This window comes from Trachypithecus francoisi, unplaced genomic scaffold (assembly GCF_009764315.1).
Source record: "Trachypithecus francoisi isolate TF-2019V2 unplaced genomic scaffold, Tfra_2.0 Lachesis_group19, whole genome shotgun sequence".
In the NCBI taxonomy this organism is placed as follows: Eukaryota; Metazoa; Chordata; class Mammalia; order Primates; family Cercopithecidae; genus Trachypithecus; species Trachypithecus francoisi.
This window is the reverse complement of record NW_022681464.1, coordinates 43,853,648-43,880,906: the sequence shown is the minus strand read 5'-3', so window position 1 is coordinate 43,880,906 and position 27,259 is coordinate 43,853,648. Positions and strand designations below refer to the sequence as shown.

Genomic DNA, 27,259 nt, shown 5'->3' with positions numbered 1-27,259 from the left:
GTGTTAGCTAATGTAAAATGAAAGTGGTAATATAATTTTCAAGTTTAACAACACAAATATAGGTATGTAAGTATAGATCAATTTTGAATGAGCCCTTCCAAGAAAGAGCGCTAGTGCCTGAAGGAAGAGGAGGAGCCTCAAAGGATGAAAAAGTACAAGGGAAAGAATGAGTAAGCCAATTTGCTGTAAACCATTCTTGCTTACTTTCAATAACATGAGGACAAATAGAAACACAGTAAAGAGGGGATGGTGGTGGTGGTGTTTGGTCATACTCAACTGCAGCTTAAAGAGAATTCTCAGCAGGGAGCAATGGTTCACGCCTGTAATCCCAGCACTTTGGGAGGCTGAGGTGGGTGGATCACGAGGTCAGGAGTTCGAGACCAGTCTGGCCAATATAGTGAAACCCTGTCTCTACTAAAAATACAAAAAATTAGCCAGGCATGGTAGCGGGTGACCATAATCCCAGCTACTGGGGAGGATGGGGCAGGAGAATCGCTTGAACCCGGGAGGTGGAGGTTGCAGTACGCCAAGATCATGCCATTGCACCCCAGCCTGGGCGACAGTGTGAGACTTCACCTCAAAAAAAAAAAAAAAAAAAGAATGTTCTTCACTTCTGATATGTTTTTACAAATCCTGGAAGATAAGCATAATTTCTGAAGGCTGAATAACCACTACTGGATGATCATGTCAACTATAAATATATTAGTGAATTGGACTGATCTTAAGAAAAAATTTCTCAAAGTAACAAACTTAAATTTATATAATTTATAAATTTCAACTTAAGTTCTTGAGTAAAAAAGATCCAGTTAGAGATATTCTGGCAACAACTTTCTGAAGTGTTTTCTTAACTAGATATTTAAGATATCTACACTTACGGCCGGGCACGGTGGCTCAAGCCTGTAATCCCAGCACTTTGGGAGGCCGAGATGGGCGGATCACGAGGTCAGAAGATCGAGACCATCCTGGCTAACACGGTGAAACCCCGTCTCTACTAAAAAAAAAAAAACTAGCCGGGCGAGGTGGCGGGCGCCTGTAGTCCCAGCTACTCGGGAGGCTGAGGCAGGAGAATGGCGTAAACCCGGAAGGCGGAGCTTGCAGTGAGCTGAGATCGGGCCACTGCACTCCAGCCTGGGTGACAGAGCGAGACTCTGTCTCAACAACAACAACAACAAAAAAAGATATCTACACTTACATGTAACATATATGAATGTATCTAATAGTATGCAGCATACAGAAGCTCAAAAGTTATTTTCCGTGATTACCAAGTAACTCCCAAGTAGTGAGAATTAAATTCTGGTAGAAAGGATTTATTTTAACTCAGTGGTTCCAAGACAAACATGGAACACTGGAATGTAAGTCAAGGCTTTATTCCTAGTTACAATATTCTTGTGCAAGTTACGGTAGGAAATGTGTTATGAAATTTTAATTTTCTTATCTAATCGTCTTTATCATCATTAACCATTAGAACGAAACTTTTTTCTTTTTTGAGATAGCATTGCTCTGTCTCCTAGGCTGGAGTGCAGTGGCTCAATCTTGGCTCACTGCAACCTCCACCTCCCAGGTTCAACCAATTCTCCTGCCTCAGCTTCCCAAGTAGCTGGGATTACAGGGGTGCGTCACCACACCCAGCTAATTTTTCTGTATTTTTTAGTAAACAGGGTTTCACCATGTTAGTCAGACTGGTCTCAAACTCCTGACCTCAGGTGATCTGCCAGCCTCAGCCTTCCAAAGTGCTGGGATTACAGGAGTGAGCCACTAGGCGCCTGGCCCATTACCACTAATTATTAAAGCTGTACAAGGAATGTTTTTAATGTTTACCTCTACTCTGTTTCAGAAGAGTAAACAGAATAGAAAGTTGTGTACAATTTGAATTTCGTGAGAGAAAATAAAAGTGCATGTCTCTCCTTTCTCTTCCTTTAGGTTTGCTAAAGCTTCTCTTTCATGAGTGAATTTCAAAGGAATCTAACATTACTCCAGATAATTTTAACGTGGATTCAATCCATGGCTCAGTATCATCAGATTACCTCACAATCCTCGTTTTGCTTTACTGAGCTGTGAGGCTCAAAAGAGAATCAGATGTAAAAAGCACTGTGTGAACTACAAAGCACTATAATTTTTAAGGTACTATTTTTCTTTTATCTTGAGAGTCAATATAGCTATTTCTAGGCAGAAGAGAGAGCCACAAATGGTTTTTGTTCTCTATTAGAAGTCAGCATGCCAACAAAACTCCTATGTAGGAGGAACAATCTGAAATCTGAGAAGCTATAGAGGTCTATTATAACTCTTTGCTATTGTTACAATAAGAGACTATATATCCAGGTAAGGCGGCTAAGACCTGTAATCTCAGCTACTAGGGAGGGTGAAGCAGGAGGACTGCTTGAGGTCAGGAGTGCTTGAGGTCAGGAGTTCGAGACCAAGACCAGTTTCAGCAACACAGTGAGACCTTGGCTCTAAAACAAAACAAAAACAAACAAAAACCCTATTTATTTTAAAAGGTTAACAATTCCCCAACCTATGCATATTATTAAAGATTATTAAACTTATATTGTCAAAATAAGATAGATAACAGAGACAAGATAGTTAAAAATGTACTTACCGCTAACATTTGTGTTATTTTTCCCAGTTATGGCCTAAATACACACTGATAACCAGAAAACTAAACTATTACATATTTTGAAATAATTTTAGCCCAATAAACAGATGTTAAGGAATTGGCCAAAGATGACACAATTTTTTTACTTTTTAGAATTTTTTTAAAGTCAAAGAAAAAGAAATGACTTCCACCCTATAACTTGCAGCTTCATAATCTACCTCCTTCAAGTTGGAAATGTCTCCATGTTACAACTGAATTTTCTAAGGACTTATGTTTGAATTTAAGTTTCAGAATTTTGGAGGATCGCACTAATCAGAAAACCTGATCTTGGATACTGTTTTCTAAGCTGGACAAACTCAGCAAATTTTCTATTGCTGGATCTATTCCCTTATGAAAGTCCTAAATGAGTATGGTTAGTTTTTTCTTCAGTCACTGTGACGAAAGAATGTCTCTTTAGAAGAATGGTATCAATAGAAAGGTGGAATTTTGTTAGGATAGCCTCATATTATATGAACAACCATGGCCCTTTCCATAGCTGGTAAGAATAATGTGCTCTGACAACTAATAAAAAACCACCACCACAGTAACAAGTACATCTCCATCTCATAAAAAGGACTGCTGGCCTATGTTCTATGATTCCCATAAGGGTACTTCTTTTTTTTTTTTTTTTTCCTTCGGACCACCAAGAAGGTAGAATAGCTGGCCCCCAAACGTTTTTCATGAAATCTGAAATTTAAGAATCCCTGCCTTAAAACTCTTAGAAAACCAACTTAATTAGAGGCACGGCAGATAAATGGTTAATAAAGCAGGACAATGAAATCTATTATTTAGTGTGTAAAATCTACACATCACATAACTGTTCACAGCCTCCGTTTCCTCTCCATTTTACAAGGTTATTATGAAAATTACCTGAAATGTTTCATTTAAAACGGAGATTTGCATATTCTAAGTGTTCAGCAAATATTATCTATGATTATTAGCAGCTTTATTTTCAAGACTATAAAAACTCCGACAATCTATGTAATACTACAATACTGATGTTGGTTTCCAGGATGATCAATTTAAAGCACTAAGAGGTTTCAAACTTAACAACAAAGGCAAACAAAAACTGTTTTTAACACTTATAAATATTTTAGATATACCAGATAATCTTAACATGAACTATTCAAAGACGAGTTTTTAAAGGAAATCATCTCCTGCTTTTCCGTATCTGAAAACTAGCAAGAGTCAAATAAATTAACATTGCTACTAAGATTACTTTCACTATTACTTTTAAAAAGCCACTGTCTGTTACAGAAACAGATTATGAATGCATGAGTATATATGAGAATATTTTCAAATGCTAAAGAAACTTCACATTCTCCAGGGAAAGTCAGACTAATAATTGCAATATTTAAAATGTTCATAAGCAGCTTAACTCAGGTTAGAACTAAGTGGGGATCAGAAAATGTATCTACAGGAATTATAATCTGTAAAACAGCAGAAGATGAAAACAAAGCTAGGGCTATGCAAAAATCCAGGGATCTAAACACCTTGTTACAAGAATTTTATTTTCTTTAAAAATAATATCACCACGTTGCACAGAAGTTTACAGTATACAATGTGCTTTCTAAAGTATTCTCATTTGTTCCACAGAACATTAAATTATGCAGGAAAATTACTTTCGCAGGTTAAGAAGGCAAGGTTATTATTATTATTGTATTTTTAAAGTTGCAGCTGATAGAAGGCAAGGTTCTGAAAGTGAATGCGATATGTCAAAAACCATTGTTAGGAAGTCAGGAAGTGATAAATCAAGAATTTAAACCCAGGCCTTCTCACTTACATTTCAACGTCCTTTCCACAACTCCATAAAACTTCTGAAGAGGCAAATTAGCATCTTCACAGAAAGAAACCTCTCGGTCAAACCACAGGTTGTTTTTAACTAGCTGCAGACTAGCTTTAAGTCTTTTCACCTTTATTTTCTCATGTGTAAAAATAAAGGAAATGAATAAGAAAATCAGAGGTCCCTTCCAGTCCCAAGGATAAATCTCAACACTGTACCCTTTACAAGGCATTTTACAAATACATGTTGTAAGCAACAAATTCCAAGTTAGAAAGCAGCGTCAAGAGCTCTTAAGCAATCTACAGCAATTATTAGACAAATTCTTCATGACCACCTGATACATGTTACTTTAATATGACTAAGTCTATATACAGAAAGTAGTAGGAAAAACCTCTTATGAACTATGATGGAAATGACTCCATTAACCATCCTCTTTTTGGACTGAAATAATGCTATTAAAACGTAAGAATGGTTTAAAGAAAAGTTTACGTGTCAGCTAATAGCAAGAAATCAAAATGATACTTTTACAACCACTCTTAATATTTTTTTAAGAATAAAAATCTCTTCTCCAACGAAGTGTTTTCCAAATATCCTACCATTTCTCCAATCTACTTCAAAAGAGTATCAGTCATGTTTTCCAACTTCTATAGGGAAAAAAGTAATATCGACAGCTTGATAAAAACATCTTCCTTTTAAACTCATTCTACCAGCTGGACACTAGTCTGCAAATAAAATTCAGGCTTTTTTCCCCCCCTCGGTATTAACCAGTATAAGTCTGCACAATGTATTTTCAGCTAAATTCTTTCCTCGTCTGAATATTTTTGTTCTCTTTACTCCTCCTCAAATATTCTTCATGGAATACACACCCAGAGATTTCCACTTTCCCAGTTCTGCGTAGTTCATGAAACTATTCCAATAACTAATTCTTAACAACTACTATGAGAACTATGAGATTAAGAACATCAAAAGTATCTTACATAAGTACACTTATCACTCATTTTCCTTCCATTTTAACGCCTCGTCTATCTCTAACATAAAACACATAACGAGTTAAACTTGACCTTAGCCAAGATGCCTGTAGAGCTTCAGAAATGTATTCAGTGCCTGTATCAAATATAAAAGATCCTTAAGCAGTAAAACCTATCTCCCCTTGTCTATAATCTCCAGGGGAAAATATTTCAAATCTTTAAAGGTTTCGCCTTTAATCCAAATTAAAGATTTTTCTCAACAAGATTAGTTAATATAACGACTTCATCTTACACAGTGGACACTATTTCATTTTGCTTTTAAGCCACTTGGCACCAATAGAGCATATGTTCGGCCAGTTCTGAGCTAATCTCCAGGAAAGGCTTTGTATAACAATTGAAGAAACTCAGATCTGTGCCCAAGATTTCTAACGTCCTACTTCAGCATATGTTTTTGGTTTTTTTGTTTGTTTTTCTGTTTGTTTTTGAAAAGGAGTTTCGCTCTTGTTGCCCAGGCTGGAGTGCAGTGGCACGATCTCGGCTCACTGCAACCTCTGCCGCCCGGGTTCAAGCGATTCTCCTGCCTCAGCTTCCCAAGTAGCTGGGATTACAGACATGCGCCACCAGGCCTGGTTAATTTTGTATTTTTAGTAGAGATGGGGTTTCACTATATTGGTCAGGCTGGTCTCGAACTCCTGACCTCAGGTGATCTACCCACCTCGGCCTCCCAAAGTGCTGGGATTATAGGCATGAGCCACGGCGCCCGGCCGTGCATATGTTTTTAATAAACAGTTAATTTATGTTAAAATATCTATTTCACTAGCCTTTCTTTATAATTTACACAAACCATTCTAAAATGAAAACGAAATACATGACAGAAGATGCAGGCTCATTTCAACTTTAGGATTAGAGATAATTCCGAATCATTACATACACAGCACTGGATCTGCAACACACTTCACCTTAGTTCGCAGTTTAACCACGGGTGTCCAGTGGAAATTACAATCCCTGTGACAACACTGCTTTAAATGTTTCCTAAGGTTTCAACGAGTGCAACAGTAACTTCCTATCCCAGACAGCGTCTTACTGTTATTACTAAAACAGCTGTCAGCTAAGCTTCGGATACCTCTTTGTACAACCGTTGATTCAACGCTTTGGGATCTGGAAGGATGCGTCATTCCACATCACTCCTCAAAACGAGATCTAAGCACCTGACGTGCTCCAGGGGTCTTGAAGCATCTCAAGTGGGCACTTGAAAAACGATGAACTGCCTGCCCAAAGCGGCAAGGTTAGATTACGCCGACATTTAAGACAGAACTGTAGAGCGGCAGCTCTTTCCCCGGACACGACTAAAGCAGCAATTTCCCCTTCTTGCTTTCATCCACCTCTCCCAGGACCCGGGTACCTCCAACGCTCCCGGCCCCAGCGGCCCCAGCAGAATCCCCGGCGTCGGCGCACGCCCGGCGGCTGGCGACGGGAACGCGCGGCGGGCCGGGCGCGCCCGCGCCCCCGCGGGTCCGACCGCCGCACGCCAGCGGCGCCCTCTCGGCCGCGCACACTCACACTCGCACGCACACGCTCCTCCGGCCCCGCCATGTTCCGGGAGGCGGCGGCAGCCCAGCCCCGACAGCCGCGGTGAGGGGCGCCCGCACCGAGGCCAGCCCGCGGTCCTCCACCCGGCCCCCGCCCCGCCCCGCGCGGCGCCCCCGCCCAGTTGGCGGCTCCCACCTGCGCCACGGCTCCTCAAGACGCGGGGAGGGGCGGCGGCAGCGGCAGCAGGCGGGGCCCCGGCAGACCCGCGCCGGGGGGCACTAACGGCCTGTCACTGTCAGGCGGGCTGCGGCCCGGGCCAGGCTGGGCGGGCGGCGCGTCGGGGCCGGGTGGGGCGGGCAGGGCGCGTCCCCTACCTTGCTCTGGGGTGGGGGAACGGGAGCAGCGCAGAACTGAGGGGGTCTCCTCCCAGGCGCCGGGGACAAGCTCGAAACCGCGCCCCTCCTTCCTCCTTTCCTGTCGCCACGCCCCCCTCACCCGCACGGACCCGAGGCAAGGCCAGCGCAGGAGGCTTCACCCCCGGAACGAGTGCCTCGGCGTGGCCGTCGCTGTCGTTGTCTTCGTCGCCGCTGCAACCGCCTGTAATACCGCCGGGGCCGGGCTTGAAAACATCTCCGGTCTCGGTCCGTCTCTCACCACAGCCTCCTCGCTCCCAGGACAGGGCCGCCCCGCGATTGGCTGCGACGCGAGCACGTGACACCCGCGGACACGTGACTCCCGCGGGCACGGGACGGGCGGCGTGACCGCCCCGCCCCCGGCGCCCGCCCCTCCTGCTGCTCAGCCAGGCTCCGAGAGCTGCACGGCGGGGAAGCGGGACGTACCAAGCGGCAGGCGGCGGAGGGGTGCGGGCCGGAACTCCGCCCTTTGTGTTGGTCGGTCTCCACGCCCCACTCGGGCTAGTGTCACCGCCTCCCCGTCGCAGACACCATCCGACAAAGGAGGGGGAATCAAAGGCTGGGTGAAGAGGCAGGGCAGGCGCCGGTGACGCTGCTGGGCAAGCGGGCTCTGCAGTAGCATTTGTGGCGACCGTGGCAGTGGCTGTGACTGGAAGCTTCTGGAAAAGGCGGCGGCGATGAAGACCCCCCACATAGGGTATTCACCTGTTATTTTTACACGGGACGGGTGGACGAGCATGATCCAACTCAGGCAAAATGACGCTGTGACCGCAGCTCCGAGGACTAGGCGATGTTCCCCCGCTAAGCCGGCGGCGGCCGCCTGGCCCCGCACCAGGCGGGAGAAGCTGCACCTGCGCCCAGAGCCCGCCGCCCCCCGCCCCAGGTGGAGGCCTGGGCCCCGCCCCGAAAGCGCGGTAGCGTCCACCCGCCCTGGAACCAGGGGATCTAGAGCGCGTCCCCTTCCAGCCACGCCTTACAGTGGCCTCTTTAAAGAGGAATTCAGTGCACGTTCCCACACGTAGTGTTGGGGATTCGAGAGGGAGCTGCTCAGGTACTGGGAAGGGTGCCTGAGGAAAATTGACCGTCAGACCCGGCGTGGCAACCCCGGGTACTCACTTCCTTCTGGGCGCGTATTATTTACGCAGAGGTTAATCTGCAACAACAGCGTCCGTTTATGACTTACTGCATGCAGTTATATGTTAAACTGTCCTTTAGTCTTGATGAGCTGAGGGTTCAGATGTGAAATGACATTCAGACCTGACAGGGACGGCGAGGTCCCATCAAATTACTATATAAAGCATAAACCTGCATTAAAGATCAGGAGTTTTCCCTTTCCTAGGTTCCTGATTTTTCCCACCTACAAATCATTAGGGTCAACAAGACTAGAAAGAGAGCACCTTACGGCTAGAGGTGGAATAGTGTTACATTTAATTTGGTTATTTATGATGTGAAATACAAAGAAAAAGTCGCCTATGAGAAAGTCAAGAGAGCTCCAGGGTAGGACATTTCCATTACTTTTTTGTGCCACTTGGAAAATTAACTGTTTACCTTCTCTCAATTAAAAAAAAAATTCTTAAAGACATACTTAAAAATAATCGTTATAGCCAAACGCGGTGGCTCACGCCTGTAATCCCAGCAATTTGGGAGGCTGAGGCAGGCAGATGGCTTGAGCCTGGGAGTTTGAGACCAGCCAGAGCAACACAGTAAGACTCTGTCTCTAAAAAAAATATGAAAATTAACCAGGCTGGTGGCACCTCTCTGAGACCAGAGTATTGCAGTGAGCCATGATCACACACACTGTACTCCTGCCTGGGGACACAGCCTGTCTGAAAAAAAAAAAAAAAAAAGTTGAATGGTCTGTTTCAAGTACAAGTGACTTTGAGAAATCAAGGATTAGATAAATCTAATATATATAAATTTATTCATGCATTAAAGCTGGCTAATCCTATTTGCAAAACTAATGTACTACAGCTAGTTTCTTAATACACAAATGGTTTTATCGTTTTTTCTAAGTTGCAATATCCATAACCACTGCACATAATCATACTTTCAATACTTTCACCCAATTATTTTTTTGTGTACTTGCAGTGTCAGAATAGCTAAGGATAATGTCAAAAGTGTTTTGGACCTTTCTTTTTTAAAAATGGTAATGCTTCGGTCGGGCACGGTGGCTCATGCCTGTAATCCTTGCAGTGAGCCGAGTTGCGCCACTGCACTCCAGCCTGGGAGACACAGCGAGACTCCGTCTCAAAAAAAAAAAAAAAACAAGGGTAATGCTTCTAGAGAGTAGAGACAATTACCATATCCTCCTTAAACCTACAGTGCACTTGAGGTCTCACAGTCATAGATAGAAGACTTTAAAATGGTCCCCTGTCATTATGACATAATACTTAGAGCTGCAAGTTGCTACGGTTACTACGAGGATATACACAGAGCAGAATAAACAAATAATATAAAAAGTTTATGTAGATTGGAAGTCCATATTTTATTTCTCTAGTGACATATTTACAGTTCAATATAAATTAAAGGCCTGCTTGTACACCAAAGCCAGGTCCCTTGGGTGGTTCAGTCAAAGAGGTAAGACCTCCAGCTGGCTCACAAGAGAAGCGTCCACTCCTGAAATGAAAAGTAATATTAAACTATTAATGATGAACATTTGTAAATTTCTACTTAAATTGTAATTGTTACCTCCAAGAGCCCAGTTAAGTAACTATTTTTACCCCAAGAACTAGCATGGATTATTTAATTCAAACATTTCAAGTGATGCAAGGTTTTCTCTTCCTAAATATGGAAAAACATCAGACTTCACCATAAACATAAAAAATACAAAAGTAGCACTAACAATAGTTCCTATTTACTGAGCAGTATGCATACATTAGCTCATTTAATCTTTACAATGCCACAAGACAAGTGATACTGGCTTTATTTTATAGATGAGAAACCAAATTTGGGAGATTCAGCATCTACCCAAGAATCAAAGCAAAGAACTATGGCAAAAATACCCAACCCCAGTGAACATTTTTAAAAACCATGTTTTAATAAACTAGAGCACTGTATTTCTTTTTATAGTTGAATTTTATTTAGATCGAAATCCACAGTCACAGTGAATACAGGGAATACACACAGTTATATATTGTATTTGGAAATAGAAACTGGATTCCTTGAGGAAATATGATTTGGGACAATGTCCCTTAGAAGCAGCGAAGTCAAAATCAGTTTGTATTTATGTATTATAAAGACTATATTAGTAGTAGTAATTTTCTGGAAAAAGTTTCCAAACCAGGATGGCCACAGCAGCCACAAAAGGAAGCAAACAAGAACAAGTCCTGATGGAGCAATTTATGAAGACAGGCAGCACAGAGGGAGAAGAACCTGTCTGTCAACCCCACACACACTTTCCCAGGTAATTGCTCACCTCTGCCCTGTCTGACCTCGGTTTCTAGAGCCCAGGTCAGCGCTTACCGTATCATGTCACCCGTCCACCACTATTCCCTGGCTTTGCTAATTTACCTGTTCCTGCCACAGATTTACCTAAAGAACTTCTTCAGTTTATATATTTTCAGCCCCCTCTGGCTTTGCCCTTCACATTGTGTCATCACTCCTTTAAGTCTGTTCTTTACAGCACTAGGAAATCATTTTTTGTTGGAGCCAGGAAAATGACACCACATAATATTTATAAGATCTTTCAAGATATCACAGCATATAATACAAGTTACTAAGTAATGAACAATGTCTACAAAGTCAGAAATCAGTTAATATATTTGGATTATAGGTCTTGTTCACTACAAAAACAGATCAAAAAGGAGTCATTGTATATTGTAAGAGCCTGAAACTTGTAGAGTAAGCAGCAAAATGATACTTTAAAAAAAAAAAAAACAGCTTTATATTTTGCAACTTTTAAATTTTATTTATTTTTGAGACAGGATCCCACTTTGTCACCCAGGCTGGGGTGCAGTGATGCAATAAAGGCTCACTGCAGTCTTGACCTTCCAGGCTCAGGTGATTCTGTCACCTCAGCCTCCCGAGTAGCTGGGATTACAGGTGTGCGTCACCATGCCTGGCTAATTTTTGTATTTTTCGTAGAGACGAGACGTCACCGTGTTGCCCAGGCGGGTTGTGGATTTGTTGGCTCAAACAATCTGCCCGCCTCAGCCTCCCAAAGTGCTGGGATTACAGGTGAGCCACTGTGCCCGGCCTGTAATTTTTTATGTTATCTATTGATAGGCACCACTGCTGCTCTTTAAATGCCAATGAAATTATTTTGGAGAAACTTTATTCGCCTTTACTAGGTTTCTTCTTACAGTTTAAGCTCAGCTACCTGTTTTCTTTTCTGCCTAAAACTTTTCTCTTGATCAAATGTCAGAATGGAATACGATTTGAAAGTTTCATTTTAGACGTCTTCTGAAAGCTGAGCATTTGGTATCTTAAAGCGTCTTACCAGTTTGGATACATACGGATCTTCTAAAATTAATAAGCTCCTTAATATCGACACTCTGTTTTTCAACACAAAGGATCAATTTAGGAAGATTATAAAAACTGAAGTTTCCGGAACAATAAGTGGGAGAATGAATCGTACTTCCTGAGTTCTTCACAGGATTATAGAATTTTATATATGGAAGTAATTTTATTTTATTTATTTATTTTTTTGACAGGGAGTCTCACTCTGTCGCCCAGGCTGGAGTGCAGTGGCGCGATCTCGGCTCACTGCAAGCTCCGCCTCCCGGGTTTACGCCATTCTCCTACCTCAGCCTCCCGAGTAGCTGGGACTACAGGCGCCCGCCACCTCGCCCGGGTAATTTTTTGTATTTTTAGTAGAGACGGAGTTTCACCGTGTTAGCCAGTATGATCTCGATCTCCTGACCTCGTGATCCGCCCACCTCAGCTTCCCAAAGTGCTGGGATTACAGGCGTGAGCCACCGCGCCCGGCCGGAAGTAACTTTAAAAATAATTTGGTCGTTTCCTAAAGTCTGTTCCATAAAATTACAATCCCATGGCATTGTCTAGAAAAACGGGAGTTCCAGTGATTCAGTATGTCTGGCTGTAAACCTCCCTTCCTCACCATTCACACAGTATACCTTAAAATACTACAAAGGCTACAAAATCCTCCAATAAAGCCTATCATTTTGTTTAATCTACTAAAAATGTAACCCCCCCTTTCATCTGTAAACATGCCTCAGAACACTCAAGAGGCAGTGAGCTAGCCCTATCCACTCACCTGACAGCCACAATTTACAATAGTGTTTTTCACTTACTAAACAAAAAATGATTTTCCTGATATCTCATGCTTAAAATGCCATCTAATAATTACCTTGTCTTCACTAAAATTCAAAAAGTATGGTTCGTCAGTCATTCCAACACTATGCGTATGTGTACCATTTTAACTCATTTGCATTCTAGAAAACTTGGCCTTTCTGTAAACTTTCATGGCTTACAGTACTTTGTATACACAAATCACTTTATGAAAGTTTAGTGCTTATCTTTTTACTATTGCTGAGCTATATCCAGCACTGTCCCTACTTTTAGTATAAAAAACCAAAAGTGATGCTATTGTCTACAGTCATCTACCAACCGCACTGGAACTATAGCCTGGCTCTATATTTTTTACATCTCAGATATTACCTGCACCCCATGGAATTATGCAAAATTTAAAATGTCTTTATAAACTAAATATGAATAATTAAAATTGGATTTAAAATGAGTTATAAACTAATCCACGCTAAAAACTTTCTACCTATTAGTAACCTGAAAACAAGTTTAGAATTTTTCAGTACTTTAAATTCACTGAAAATAAGAACAATCTCAGCACAAAGATATTTAGTAATGTCAAGTTTAAGAGAGTACAGCTGACCCTTGAACAACACAGGTTTGAACTGCATGGGTTCACTTATACATGGATTTTCTTCAGCCTCTGCCACCTCTGAGACAGCAAGGCCAACCCCTCCTCTTCCTCAGCCTATACAATATGGAAATGATGATGAAGACTTGTATTGTGATCCACTTAATGAAGAGTAAATATATTTTCATTATGATTTTAATAACATTTTATTTCTAGATTATGGTAAGAATACAGTCAGTATATAATACAACATGCAAAATATGTGCTATGTTATTCGTAAGGCCTCTGGACAACTGCAGGCTATCAGTAAAGTTTTGGAGGAGTCGAAAGTTACACATAGATCTTCAACTGCATAAGCAATCAATGTTCCTAATGCCCATAGTGTTCAAGAGTCAACTGTACTATCTTACCACTGCTTTAATATTTTCAGTGGTCATTCACCAACGATAATACAAAAGCAGTTTTGAACCACATATAGATATCAATCTTATACTAATTTTGGCCAGGATAAGACCTGGCAGTGGTACTCAGGAATCAGTTACTATTGAACCAGTTTAATTCCTCTCGGTTTTTCATTACAGAGACTCACCATTAGTACTTTTTTCAAAGAGCAGAGATATTTATTATTAAAATACCAATAAAAACGGATCAGACAGCTTTGGTTAAAGAGTCAACTATAACTATATTATGGTTATTGCTATCCCAGTCTGTCATTATTCCATATATCCGAGATATTGGGTAAGTAAAGTGAAAAGTTCTTGTTTTCATATGCTGACAAGACATTCTAGTATTGCTATGTCCAAATATAAGCTTTATATAATAGAGCATTGGTGGATGCTTGCAATTATTGAAACCTAAGTAGACTTTTGTCTGCTTTTTAAATGAGGTAGTAAGTAAAAAATAAAAGTAGATTCAGACACTAATAATTTTAAAGTGTCTGGTTCAAATCCAGAACACTATCAAGAAAATCTCAGTGAAAAACTATTCATGATTACTGATAAGCAACATCCCTATTATTATCAGATGTTGTTGAAAATGCTTAACTGAGTACTTAGTTCCTGCTTATTGTTAAAATACAATGTTATAGTACCTCATATTACAAATAACAGATTTTAATTTCACCCTGATGTCATCCGGATTTTTAACTTTAAATACTACCCTTAATAACTGATGAATCCCCAATTTGCATTTCCAGCCCTAACCTATTCCCTATATTCCAGGTTCATATCTACCTATCAGCATCATACCATGGATGTCTAACAGGCATCTCAAACTTACTATGTCTAAAACAAAATTTAACTTTTCTTCCTCAAACTTGCCCTACCACAATTCTCCATTTTCGGTAAAGGAACCTCAGAGATGCTCAAGCCAAAAAGCTGGAAATCACTCATAAATCCTTAGTCCCCCACATCTACTAAATTCTAATATTCACATAGCAACTATGACAATGTTTTTTAAGATTGCTCATTTCATTCCCTACTGAAAACATTCCAACAACAGTTTTTATTATATTTAAGATTCAGCCCAGATTACTTATGTGGGCCTTATCTCCTCTGACCCCTTCCGCTGCTTTCTTTCTTGAGCACCTCACCACAGTCACACTGTTACCTTACTTTTCTTCCAGGACTTTGATACATCCTCTTTCCCCTCCCTGGAACACTGTTCCTTCCGCTCTTCACATGGTTCCCTCTAGCTCTTCATTCAGTTCATGGCTCAAATGTTACCACCTCTAAGAGGCCTCTCCTCAATAAATTTACTCCAAATCTATCCCCTAACCCTGCTTCATTTTATTGTGTCGCCTTTTTATCACTCACTTATTACGCTAGTCATCTGTTTCCATCACTAGAAGATGAGAACTTTATTTTGTTCATAATTGTACGCGCAACCTAAAATAATGCCTGACACACACAGCAGGCACTCAAAAAAAGTTTATGAAAAAAATGACTGTTGAGTATGTAATGTAATGTGACATAACAAAGTGGACAAAGCAACTATCAATTTGTGTGGCAGGAAAGTAATAACTGGATTAATGTTGGGAACCATAGATCCCACAGTTCACAAGAAGCAAAGCAGAAAATTCTAAACACCAAAGTGGCCGGGCGTGGTGGCTCAAGCCTGTAATCCCAGCACTTTGGGAGGCCAAGGCAGGCAGATCACTTGAGGTCAGGAGTTGGAGACCAGCCTGGCCCACATAGTAAAACCCCGTCTCTACTAAAAATACAAAAATTAGCTGGGCATGGTGGCACGTGCCTATAGTCCCAGCTGCTCAGGAGACTGAGGCAGGAGAATCGCTTGAGCCTGGGAGGCAGAAGTTGCAGTGAGCCGAGATCACACCACTGCACTCTAGCCTAGGTGACAGAGCAAGACTCCATCTGGGGGTGGGGGAGGAACCCAACATCAAAGTTATGACTATAGAATTTAAAACATCTAATCAGAAGAGAGGGGCCATCTAAAGAACCCAAGTGGATTTCACAACAAAATCTGCACTTGAGATATTCTTTAGAGTACCCAAAAGGTGAAAGAAGTTATGAAGTACAAACCTAAGAATAGCATGAATTTATTTTAAAATACCTGAATCCTAAAAAGCAGGTGAAGCTTGTGGAAAATACTATGGAATTTGTACTTTTGAGGGGGGGGAGAAGAGTGTCTATTTAAAGCAAGGATAAGTAAGAGACAGGAGCACTAGCTAAAAAGATACTGTAATGTTAGATGACTAAAGGTTTCACTTCAGTTGCCTCCATAAAGGAGAATGATTTTTCACCAGGGAAATGATTTACCTCCTAAAAAAGAGGGTATACCCAAGCAAGTGAGGAATTAGGAAGAAAATGACAAAACTCCTTAAGCAAATTCAATTCTATAGGCTCAGGGTGTTGAGAATAGTATGTGTTTCTTAGAAAAGAAAGTAATGGTCAACAGGGGTCAGCTAACATTTACTAAACTTAAGTTATCCTGAATCGACCTCATTTTCTCATTAAGTAGGGTATTATTAGTAGTTTTAGCAAACTATAGAACCACTCATACCCTCTTAGTAATTCTACTTCAGGGAATTGTTATTTATAATAAAGCTTAAGAAAAATATTTTAAAATGGGAGTAAGAGCACATCACAGCTGTTTTAAAACATTAGAATACCGTATGGACATCAAAACCTCCAAATGTGCTGAGGGAAGAAAAAATTTATATATATATAAACACAAAAAATTTGAGGGATTATGACTAAAACCATGCAAACATTTGCTAGTATTAAGAATTTTGAGTGATTTAACACTTATATATGGAATAAGGGTTTGTTTAAAAGTAAAAGTTCAAGTTCATAACTGAAAGTAATTAATATAACACAAGTATGGGACAGGAGCAACCTGGATAAACAGTGAATAGTAAAAGATCTATGTATTATGAAGTGCAGTTAATTGCATAATGTCTCTGAAGTAGGAGTTGATGTAATTAGGCAAAATTATTACAAGCATAACATCTGGAACAAAGGAGGCAGTCCCATAATGCTCTGTGCTGCTCAATATGTATCTCAAAATACCATGATTAGGCTGGGCGTGGTGGCTCACGCCTGTAATCCCAGCACTTTGGGAGGCCAAAGTGGGCAGATTACGAGGTCAGGAGGTCAGGAGATCGGAGACCATCCTGGCTAATACGATGAAACCCCATCCCTACTAAAAAACAAAAAATAAGCCAGACGTGGTGGCAGATGCCTGTAATCAACAGCTACTCGGGAGCCTGAGGCAGGGGAATCGCTTCTACCTGGGAGGCGGAGCTTGCAGTGAGCCGAGATGGTGCCACTGCGCCACTGTACTCCAGACTGGGTGACAGAGTGAGACACCGTCTCAAAATATTTTTTAAAAAATATGATTAAGCATCACATTAAAGCATTAAAGTCACTAGCCAATTAGAAAACCCACAGAGGAGAGAGAACAAAGCTATGTCATATGAGAAAAACAATGAAACAATTGTGGATATTCCATCTGAGAAAAAGATACGGGGAAGACAGGGTAGCTATGTCAAATAACTGAAGACCTGTCATTTGGAAGAGGTACTAAAATTACCTTTTGTTGATTCAAAGGGCAGAATTGGATTTTGAGGTAGAAATTAAGAGGGAGATAGTCTTTGGGTAAATCTTCTATCAGTATGAACTTTTAAATAATGGAATAGATTTCTATTTGTAGTAAAATTTCCTTCTCTATAAATATTCAGATAGGTATCAGATGATTATCAGACATGGTTTTAGAAAAAAAAAATTATTGCTGTAGATGACATTCATACAGATAATACTATCCAAAGCTCCTGCCAATTCCTTAAACTTTAAACTTAAGGTATAAAATTTTTAAAATTAAGTTTATGTGAAAGATTAATTTAGGTGAGCCACTAAAACTTCTTATATATAAATAAAGCATACCTTGGCCCAGGTTTTGGGATTTTGCCAGCCTTGAGCTCATCAATAATTTCTTCAATATCCTTAGGTGTCAAATCCTCCTGGAAAAAAAATTAACAACAGTCATATTGAAATTACTTTCTTTTATATCAATATATTTATAGAGACAAGGTCTCACTATGTTGCCCAGGCTGGTCTCCAACTCCTGGGCTTACGCAATCCTCCTGCCTCGGCCTCCCAAAGTGCTGGGATTATAGGCATGAAGCACCACACCTGGCACAAAATTACTTTCTACTGCTGAAATCTATAAATCCCTAATGCCAGTTATTTTATTGTCTGTCTCAGCTCACAAGATAGTTACCAAGGCATCAACAATTAAGTAACTCCTATATATAGTACACACTGCTAAATATAATATGCAACAAGAGCTGCAGCTGAGGCGGCAATACAGAATATTGCTTTGAATTGAAACATATTTGCATTTGAGTTCTGGCTCTATCACTTACTAGCTAGTAATCTTGGACAAGTTACCCAGCCTCCTCAAGTTTGTTTATTTGTAAACCTAATTTAGCATGTTTTTGAGGATTGAGAAAATATATAAAGTAGAACAGTGTCAAGGTACATACTAAATAAATGCTGCATTCTTGAAGAAACAGTAAGGTACAAAGTAGCTGTAGTAACTTGTTAACTAGATGCCTAATATCTATCCCTAAAGATCTAACTACTGCTAACTGAAAGAATATCTATCTCAGACAAATCCGTCTACAGGCTACTATATTTAGACTTAACAATGCTTCACACAAAGCCTTGACTGTCTAATTCCTATTTAAATCAAGAAATAAGTACCCACAGGCTAAATTCTCAAGGAAAACCAAAGAAAAAAAGTGGAACATCAAGCAAATTTGGCTTCAGGGTTTCAAAGCTTAGAGGGGCAAGGGGCAAGGGGCAAGGGACCCAGCCAGCCCCAGAGAGTCTAACAGAAGACCATATAAGCTACACAAGTTAAGTTCCCCAAAAGCTTTAACCTCAGTATAAGGGTAAACTATCCCTCAAAGAAAACTGCTAGTCTGGAACCTTTCACACCAGAGGAACAGAGGCCTAGGGTATAAGGAGAGGGGCTTTTCTGGGGCCAGCAGTAGTGCCAGGAGCAAGAGAGAAAGCAAATCCCCTCTTAAAGAAAATCTACCTTAAGTACAGTCCCTCCAAAATTTCCATAAACAAATTTCTAAGAAATATGAGCTAACAAGGTATCTTGAATTAAAATGGTGATATAATTAGGGTAGCAAGCAATTTTTAAAGAAATAACTAAAAAATGCCATATATATGGATATTAAGAACATTTTTAGAAACTTACAGGTCAAAGGAATCAAAATGAAAAACTTAAAAAAAAATAGAAACAATCAAAAACAAGAAAGACCGCAAAACTTGTGAGATTCAACTGCAGTACTCAGAGGTATGATACCATCTCTATAAAAATGTTTTTAAAAGTCATATAACGTATTAGTATGGCTGCATACATATATAGACACAATTTATGATAATGATAAAAGATATCTCTGGGATAAAAGGAAAAGAAAAAGATTTGGGATGAAGTATTTCACCTGTATCTGTAGCTTATTTCTACAAATGATGATGATAATATCTTAAGTAAAATGTGGCAAAATATTACTCTTAAGTCCTGATAGTTGGCCACACAAGGATTATTTTCTGTACTTATATCCAAATTATATTTTTCATAATCTAAAGTTTTAAAATTTGTCTTCTGCAGTTAAATGCAAAAATATTTAAATAATTTTTTAAAACCTGGATATTTATGGTAACCATTTCTTCTAAATGAATAATTCAGAAACCAACATCTAAGGACACAAGATCAAATATTTAAAATATTTCAAATATGAATCATACAACTTTAACTTATATTACATGAAATACTCACATAGTAATTGTCATTTATTTGAACCATTGGTGCATTCACACAGGCCCCTAAACATTCCACTTCTATAAGAGTGAAAAGTTTGTCAGGTGTAGTCTCCCCAACCTTTATTCCTAAAAATATAAACAAACATTCTAAGGACCAGGTTATATTTTAATAGTGATTTGGTTTAAAAAAAAAAAAAAAAAAGAACAATTTTTACAGAGGTATATTAAAAGTTTAAGACTATTAAGTTTTTTAAAAAGAGTCCAGGCACGGTGGCTCACGCCTGTAATCCCAGCACTTTGGGCGGCTGAGGCAGGCGGATCACGAGGTCAGGAGATCGAGACCATCCTAGCTAACACGGTGAAACCCCGTCTCTACTAAAAAAAACAAAAAATTAGCCAGGCATGGTGGTAGGCGCCTATAGTCCCAGCTACTTGGGAGGCTGAGGCAGGAGAATGGCGTGAACCCGGGAGGCGGAGCTTGCAGTGAGCTGAGATCCCACCACTGCACTCCAGCCTGGGAGACAAAGCGAGACTCCATCTCCCCGCAAAAAAAAAAAAAACAAAAAGTTTTTTAAAAAGAAAAAACTCCTAGGCCAAGTGCAGTGAGTGGCTCAAGCCTATAATCCCAGCACTTTCGGACGCGGTGGTGGGAGGATGGCTTGAGCCCAGGAATTTGAGACCAGTCTGGGCAACATAGGGAGACCCAGCTCTACAAAAAAATTAAAAATTGGCTGGGTGTGGTGATGCACCACACCCAGCTGGTCTGTAGTCCCAGCTACTCAAGAAGCTGAGGCAGGAGGATTGCTTGAGGCCGGGAGGTTGAGGCTGCAGTGAGTCATGATTGTGCTACTGTACTCCAGCCTGGGTGACAGAGCAAGACTCTTTAAAAAAAAAAAAAAAAAAAAAAAAAAGAAAAAAAAGCTCTTTATGTAATTTTAACATTCAAGGAAGTTTTCAGTGGACTTGCTCCTTTAAAAGCAATCAAATTTCAGAGGACACAGTGTTTGCTGTTATATAGCAGTGCATCAGGCTGTATTATTTTCATTTTGATTGTAATAATTAAACTACTAAAATCAGTCACATTATCAGATTTGGCAACGACTCAGAAAACTTCTAACGTCAAAGATTATTAAGGGATGTGAAGAAAATGGGTAGTCTCATACATTTACGGAAGGCATTTGGGAAAAATACAGCAAAGTCTGACCCTGCAATTCTACTTCTTGTAAACAATCTCAGTATACAACAGGACAAGTATGCAAAGATTTGTGTACATCAAAGTAATTGTGACAGAAAAATGAGGCAGGCCAAGCATGGTGGCTCACACCTGTGATCCCAGTAGTTGGCAGGCCAAGGTGGGAGGACTGCCTGAGGCCAGGATTTCACAACCAGCCTGGGCAACATAGCAAGACCCCTCTCTACAAAAACCAATTAGCTGGGCTTGGCAGCATACACCCATAGCTCCAGCTACTTAGGAGGGTGAGGTAAAAGATCACTTGATCTTTTAAATGCAAAAATGTTTAAAGAATTTTTTAAAACCTGGATATTTATGGTAATTGGAGGCTGCAGTGAGCCATGACTGAGCCACTGCATTCCAGTCTGGTGACAAAGTGAGACCTCAACTCAAAAAAAAAAAACAGAAAAAAAAATGAGGCAGACACATATATTGTGCTGTAGAAATACAGCCAAAATAAAGTCTAAAAAACAAGCATACATATAGTACATTTATATATTTAATAATTAAAATGATATAAAATCTACAACTAATATATCCAACTGTTATCAGGATTTATACCTTGATGGTTTTGGGGGTGGAGGTTTTGAGCCAACTTCAGCTTTCTGTTTTATATATTTCAATACCACTCAGCTATTTTTACAACATACACGTACTTTATATTCAATAACAAAATAGTACTTCATTTGACATATATAGTTAGAAGTGTAGCAATAGCAGTTTTGTAGGGGAAAGTGCCCGTTTACTTTTAAAATGCTACTATAATAACATCTGTTTCAAATTTCCCTTCCCAAAGCATTCTTTACTATGCTTATATCTTATTTGTTCCATGACTTCTTTAGAAGAATATGAGGACAATAATGGGTCACTTTTCAATATACCACATGCTGTCACAGAATAATAAGTGAAACAATTTTCTAAGTGAAACAATCTTCTACACAACGAATATTTTATAACTTCTAGAAGCATTTCAAACACACTGATTAAAAATGAAAAGATTAAAAACTCAGCTTTAAGAACCGAGGAAGAATACCAAATAGGAAGAAATAAAGATGTGGAAACACAGATCCAGTAAGATGGCAGAAGCTGGAAATTTTAGATAGAAGTGTTATCAAATCTAGAGAGACAATTCTACTTTGATAATTTATCAGTGTTACAAATACCATGTATTCCCTACCAAGCTTTTTCTGAATGGCCTCCAGTATGCTGTCAGAGTTTCGAAGCATGCAGGGTGTAGTAGTGCAGACCTGAATGTGATACTTTCCCACTGGCTTTCGATTATACATTGTATAAAAAGTTGCTACTTCATATACTCTCATTGGAGGTACTTGTAAAACTTCTGCAACCTAAAATATTAGGACATTTAAAAATAAGATAATTACAATGTTAGTAATGGAGCTTTATGTTGTACAAAGTATAATTTCAATATTGGCTCAATTTGGTAAAAACAGAAAAGTTCTTCAAGAGCAGAAAACATACTTGTCTTGGATAACTGGGAGATATAAACTCTTCAATTTTTGCAGACAATGTACTTACACTTAAACCATACAGAGCCCAAAAGTTAATGGAGTTAATAGAACTTCCTCCTCCTACCCTACTTCTCACCTCTGTAAAAGGATGTTCTTTTTCTCTAAATCTTTAAGTCTTTCACTATTAAGAATTTCTACTTTGATCAAAACTCACATTTTGTAATCTGTCTAAATGGCAAAAAATTGATGGCCAAACCCCAATAAAGGAAGCAATTAGATTTTTAAAACCCTCACCAATTTTTTTTCAAAAAAGCCTACATACAAATGGTACAGCAACAGAAAAAAAGGTTAAAAATCAAAGCTCACTAATTGGCCCATATTTTAAATATGTAAACTCAAAATTTTGTAACTCTACATATATGTATACGCATATTATACTTACACAATCACACACTCTTCTCCCACAATAATCCAAAACACTACTTCTATTTCATATCACAATACTCTTTTGAAAGTTGGATCATATAATCCAGTACTTTCTAACCCTTCACATCAAGACATTAATAGAAAACAATTGTTTTGACATTCTGGTGTTCAGAACTAAGGGGATCACCAACTCAGCATGCTTTTCTTAGGGCAAGTCTGTTAGGGAAAACAAGGCTTTCTAGCTGTTTGCCAGGGCTAGTCCTTGTCTATCATAATTTATAATTCTGTCTACAACTTTCTAGGTGACCTATTATCATTAAGACTTACTATCTGGCATTCTTAGAAATTATACATATATCCATATTCTGATATAAAAGAAGAGTGGGCATTTCAGACAAGCACGTTAAATTTCTCATACTAGGAATTCTAAAGGAAATGTATTCTCAAAAGACGTCTAATCATGGCTCACTTGTGACAGATAAAGTAGTTGTGCTATTTCATTCGGCAGTTCTAAATCAAGGATGTATCCCCGAATCTGTGGAGCTCTCTATCAAAATGTACATGCTGGAACTCTACCAAAGGAATAATTTAATAAATCTAGAATGAGACCCTGGCTAATTTGAAAAGGCTCCTTCCTGGAATTCTGCACATCTCCCTACACCTTAGTGATGGTTAAATATTAAGCTTCTGGATATTTTTTGTTGTAAGGCTGGGTGTTTCATGGGTTGGGGGAAGGGGCAGTAACATTAAAATAGAAGTCCCAAATGTAAAGTGTAAAGAATCTTGAGTCTATTCCCTATACCCTACACTTCCTGCCTTTCCCCCACACAAATTCAACCCTAAATATAATAGGACAATATATAAATACGTATTTTTTAAGAGATAGGGTCTCACCATCTTGCCCAGGCTGGTCTTAAACTCCTGAGCTCAAGCAATCCTCCCACATCAGCATCCCGAGTACCTGGGACTACAGGCGTGCACCACGATGCCTGTCTTATTTTTTAAATGTTTTTACTTTCAGTTTCTTATTTATTTTTAGTTTGCTCTGTTAACGTGCCACTCAGCAAGATTTCCAACAGGCTTACCATTATTAAAAACATGATGTTTTCAAAATAATAATAAAATTATAATTAGAAACATATACCTAAATCATTATAAAGTTGGCTATTTTAATTTTTAAAAAACGTTAAGTAACTTCTCAAGAAATATATAATTTATCGAAAAATAACCACCTATGTTTAGTCAGGATAGTAGCTCACTAAACTTGCTTTATAATATTTTTCATAGGGAAAAAATACCAAGGATCCACACAGTGTTATAATACTATACAATGCAATAAAAGATCAATAAACTAAATCTAAAATTTGCATTTAGGATCCTATTAGATAAATTGAGGATATTCCTATTCTCTTAGAAAGATGATAGTCTAGCCTAACAGTTACAACAAAATGAAGTTTAGAAAGTGGTAAGAATGAAGTACAACAAAATCTCTATTATACTCAGTCAAGTAGAAAATGCATTGATTTAGAAATGAATTTAGTCCTAGTACTACCGCTTAGAAATCATAACGTAATAGGCCGGGCGCAGTGGCTCATGCCTGTAATCCCAGCACTTTGGGAGGCCAAGGCGGGTGGATCACAAGGTCAGGAGATCAAGACCATCCTGGCTAACAGGGTGAAACCCCGTCTCTACTAAAAATACAAAAAAACTAGCCGGGCGTGGTGGCGGCGCCTGTAGTCCCAGCTACTCGGGAGGCTGAGGCAGGAGAATGGCATGAACCCGGGCGGCGGAGCTTGCAGTGAGCTGAGATTGCTCCACTGCACTCCAGCCTGGACGACAGAGCGAGACTCCGTCTCAAAAAATAAAATGAAATGAAATGAAATCATAACGTAATAATTGGAAGACATCTACCTAGTTCAAAACTTTCATTGCCAATGAGGAAGTTCAGAGAAAAATCAGGTGTCTTAGTTCTAAGTCAAAAATACTTTCCATTATATAACACGGTTTTATTTTTTATTTTATTTATTTATTTTTTGAGACGGAGTCTCACTCTGTTGCCCAGGCTGGAGTGCAGTGGCCGGATCTCAGCTCACTGCAAGCTCTGCCTACCGGGTTTACGCCATTCTCCTGCCTCAGCCTCCCGAGTAGCTGGGACTACAGGCGCCCGCCATCTCGCCCGGCTAGATTTTTGTATTTTTTAGTAGAGACGGGGTTTCACTGTGTATAACACGGCTTTAATAGTCATGTGATTCTCATCAGAATCAAACAGTATGTGGTTTATGTATGGCACTTTATAAATGATATGCTATAATACATCACCATACAAATGTAGTTATTAATAGGATATGAATAAACTTGAAATTTGGATTACTGCTGAAAACTATTAGAAAAAATGAATCTTATATGAATAGAGTAACTTCGTATAAAATGGGTCATCCATAGCATTTCTATAGGTCGTTGATTCCAAAGTAGCATAATCAAATTGTATAAACATCACATATTATAGATTTTTCTTACAGCCTTCAGCCAAAGATGTAAAATATTAAAAATCTTCATACTGTTGAGCAGATCTTTTTTTCTGTAATTCTAGTGTTTAAATATTACATTAATTTTCAGAATATCTTGGTACTAAGTTATACACATTTAGAATCTTTTATCTTTCCTATGACCATTTCCTTCAAAAGGAAAAAAAAAACACATACACCCTCTTTCACCATAATGCCTTCCCTATTTCCTGCAAGGTTAGAAATCACCTCTGTGTATTACGGGAACGAACAAAAACACAAAGACAATTCAAGGAAACATACAAATGGCTAAAGGGCTCCAAAATCCTAGATTCTGACACTGGAGATGATCAGAGTAATTTCTATAAAAGGAAATTATCATACATAATCTCTTCTCTTTTGGAACTAAGGCAAAAATGAATCCAGTACCTTGTTCATAGCAGAGATGGGCAACCACCCATTCTGCCTTTGGGCTAAATCCAGGACTGGAAGAACAGCTGCTGCTTTATGGCCTTCTGGATAGTTTTTTACTATTGCCTCTATCCTCTGTGTAAAAGAAAGAACACCATTTTCTACATCTAGAAAATATTACCTATTTGGTAAATTAATTATAATGTTAATTTAGCCATACCTTATAGTTTTCTGGTGTGAAATCAAATGGAGTATCAGGGTTATTTTCAGGAGTATCTCTGTGCTACACAACAAAAAAAGTTTTTCAGAATTATCCGAATTCTCTCAAGTGTGAATAACACTGTACATTACTATACTATTACTTATTGTTTAATCTCTCCATTTTAATTCCAACATGATATATAGCACCCCATCCTTCCATCAAAAAGAATGACTAAACACACATTTGATGAGTATGATTACCAAAGTAAAGTTAGAATTTAAAATTTTACAAAGAACCATTTAAAGAATAAGAGAAGTACCTTTAGGAACAAAAAACCCAAACAACAAAAAGTGTTATCCAGCTTCATTCGAGAATAAGATCGTCTGATAGAATTACCAAAACATTACCAATTATTGGAAGCCTTTATGAAATTAAAACACAAAATTTTAAATGTGAACATGTGTATTTTCCCAAAAGAGAGGGTATCAGATTGTCAAAGGGATCTGGGATCCAAAAGGGTTAAGACCCATTACTTTAGGAGGGTACAAAAGGACCATCTCAAAAAAAAAAAAGAAAAAAAAAGCACCATCTCTTTCCCACGTTTTCCATAATAGCCAACAGCAAGAAGCTTTATTTCTTCTTAAAAGAGCAGAAGCAGGCCCTCTTCAAAAACTGACAAGAAATGGCATGTCAACAGGAAACCAAATGAGTCACACTGAGATTAACACTTATGATCAATTAATGTTATTTATGTGTGGTGAATACAGAAATGAATCTCTTGATATGTTAACTCTCAGAGTTCTGCTTTTTAAAGGACATAAACCAAAAGAGGAAAGAAAACAGAAACTCTGGACAATGACCTCAAATATGTGGCCAATTTGATGATTGGTATGTAGCAGGAAGCTACTTCTTACACCACTAACTCTAAATCACACAAGTCCACTATATTGCCTTTACACAAGAGTAATCCCTGAAAACTGCAACTTGTCAGAAAAGGGATATATATCTTATCCTTTCCAAATTGTGCAACTAATCTGGGGAGTTCATAGACTTCTATCTATAGTTAAAACTCCGGAAACTAAAAATATAAAGACCAGCTGCTAATCTAGTTACTACATTACTAAAACCCGTGAGTTTCAAACTAGTGTCATTTTGGGATTCAACAAGTTACAATCTTCAAACCCTCAGTAAGCCAACATGACTGAGAACCCAAAGTGTGATGAGAATCAGGTTAGCGTTCACACAGTAATTTCACTGGAAATAAATTCTTATTCCCAGAGTTTTCCTGGTACTAATTTAAACTCATGAGGTTCAACTGGAACTACACGTCTTTTGAAATGTAGTAAATTCAATTAGCTATATGTAAATTCCCACAATTTTAGACAACGGTATTTAAGGTATTTTGGATTTTTACAATGGATTTACCCAAATTTCCAAGTCTTTTCTTTCCAAAGAAATCTAAGTAATTACTTACCACAAATAAAGCTCCTCCAGCTCCATTTTGCATAGCTGTCTTATGTAAATTCCTTACATGTCTTCCCTAAAATTTAAAATT

At 39.1% G+C, this 27,259-nt stretch overlaps 3 protein-coding genes across 19 annotated transcripts in view; 1 reads left to right on the top strand and 2 right to left on the bottom strand.

The window, feature by feature from the left end:
• The window catches only part of ANKRD12 (ankyrin repeat domain 12), a 134,041-nt gene extending 125,386 nt beyond the window's left edge, over nt 1-8,655 (bottom strand). For 4 of the 14 annotated variants that reach the window (XM_033178323.1, XM_033178332.1, XM_033178333.1 and 1 more), the window contains exon 1: nt 7,288-7,420. The gene's annotated coding sequence lies outside the window, so the exon portion shown is untranslated. Of the gene's footprint in view, nt 1-6,506; nt 6,890-6,943; nt 7,068-7,108; nt 7,239-7,287; nt 7,602-8,031 lie in introns of those variants that run through there. The other 10 variants (XM_033178330.1, XM_033178334.1, XM_033178325.1 and 7 more) reach the window with 10 other exon arrangements.
• On the top strand, nt 3,113-8,660 carry LOC117063820 (translation initiation factor IF-2-like). The gene is made up of 2 exons (XM_033177669.1): nt 3,113-3,131; nt 6,692-8,660. Exons 1-2 carry the CDS (start codon nt 3,113-3,115, stop codon nt 7,672-7,674), a joined length of 1,002 nt encoding a protein of 333 aa, XP_033033560.1. The 3' UTR covers nt 7,675-8,660.
• Nucleotides 8,661-9,790: 1,130 nt separating this feature from the next.
• Nucleotides 9,791-27,259, bottom strand: part of NDUFV2 (NADH:ubiquinone oxidoreductase core subunit V2) — a 36,724-nt gene continuing 19,255 nt past the window's right edge. For 3 of the 4 annotated variants that reach the window (XM_033178341.1, XM_033178343.1, XM_033178340.1), the window contains exons 2-8: nt 27,179-27,244; nt 25,723-25,785; nt 25,521-25,637; nt 21,870-22,038; nt 19,478-19,587; nt 17,566-17,642; nt 9,791-9,942 (exon numbers count right to left, since the gene is read on the bottom strand). In XM_033178341.1, coding sequence (XP_033034232.1) covers nt 9,849-9,942; nt 17,566-17,642; nt 19,478-19,587; nt 21,870-22,038; nt 25,521-25,637; nt 25,723-25,785; nt 27,179-27,244 — 696 coding nt within the window. In that variant the 3' untranslated portion in view covers nt 9,791-9,848. The remainder of the gene's footprint in view (nt 9,943-17,565; nt 17,643-19,477; nt 19,588-21,869; nt 22,039-25,520; nt 25,638-25,722; nt 25,786-27,178; nt 27,245-27,259) is intronic. The other variant, XM_033178342.1, reaches the window with a different exon arrangement.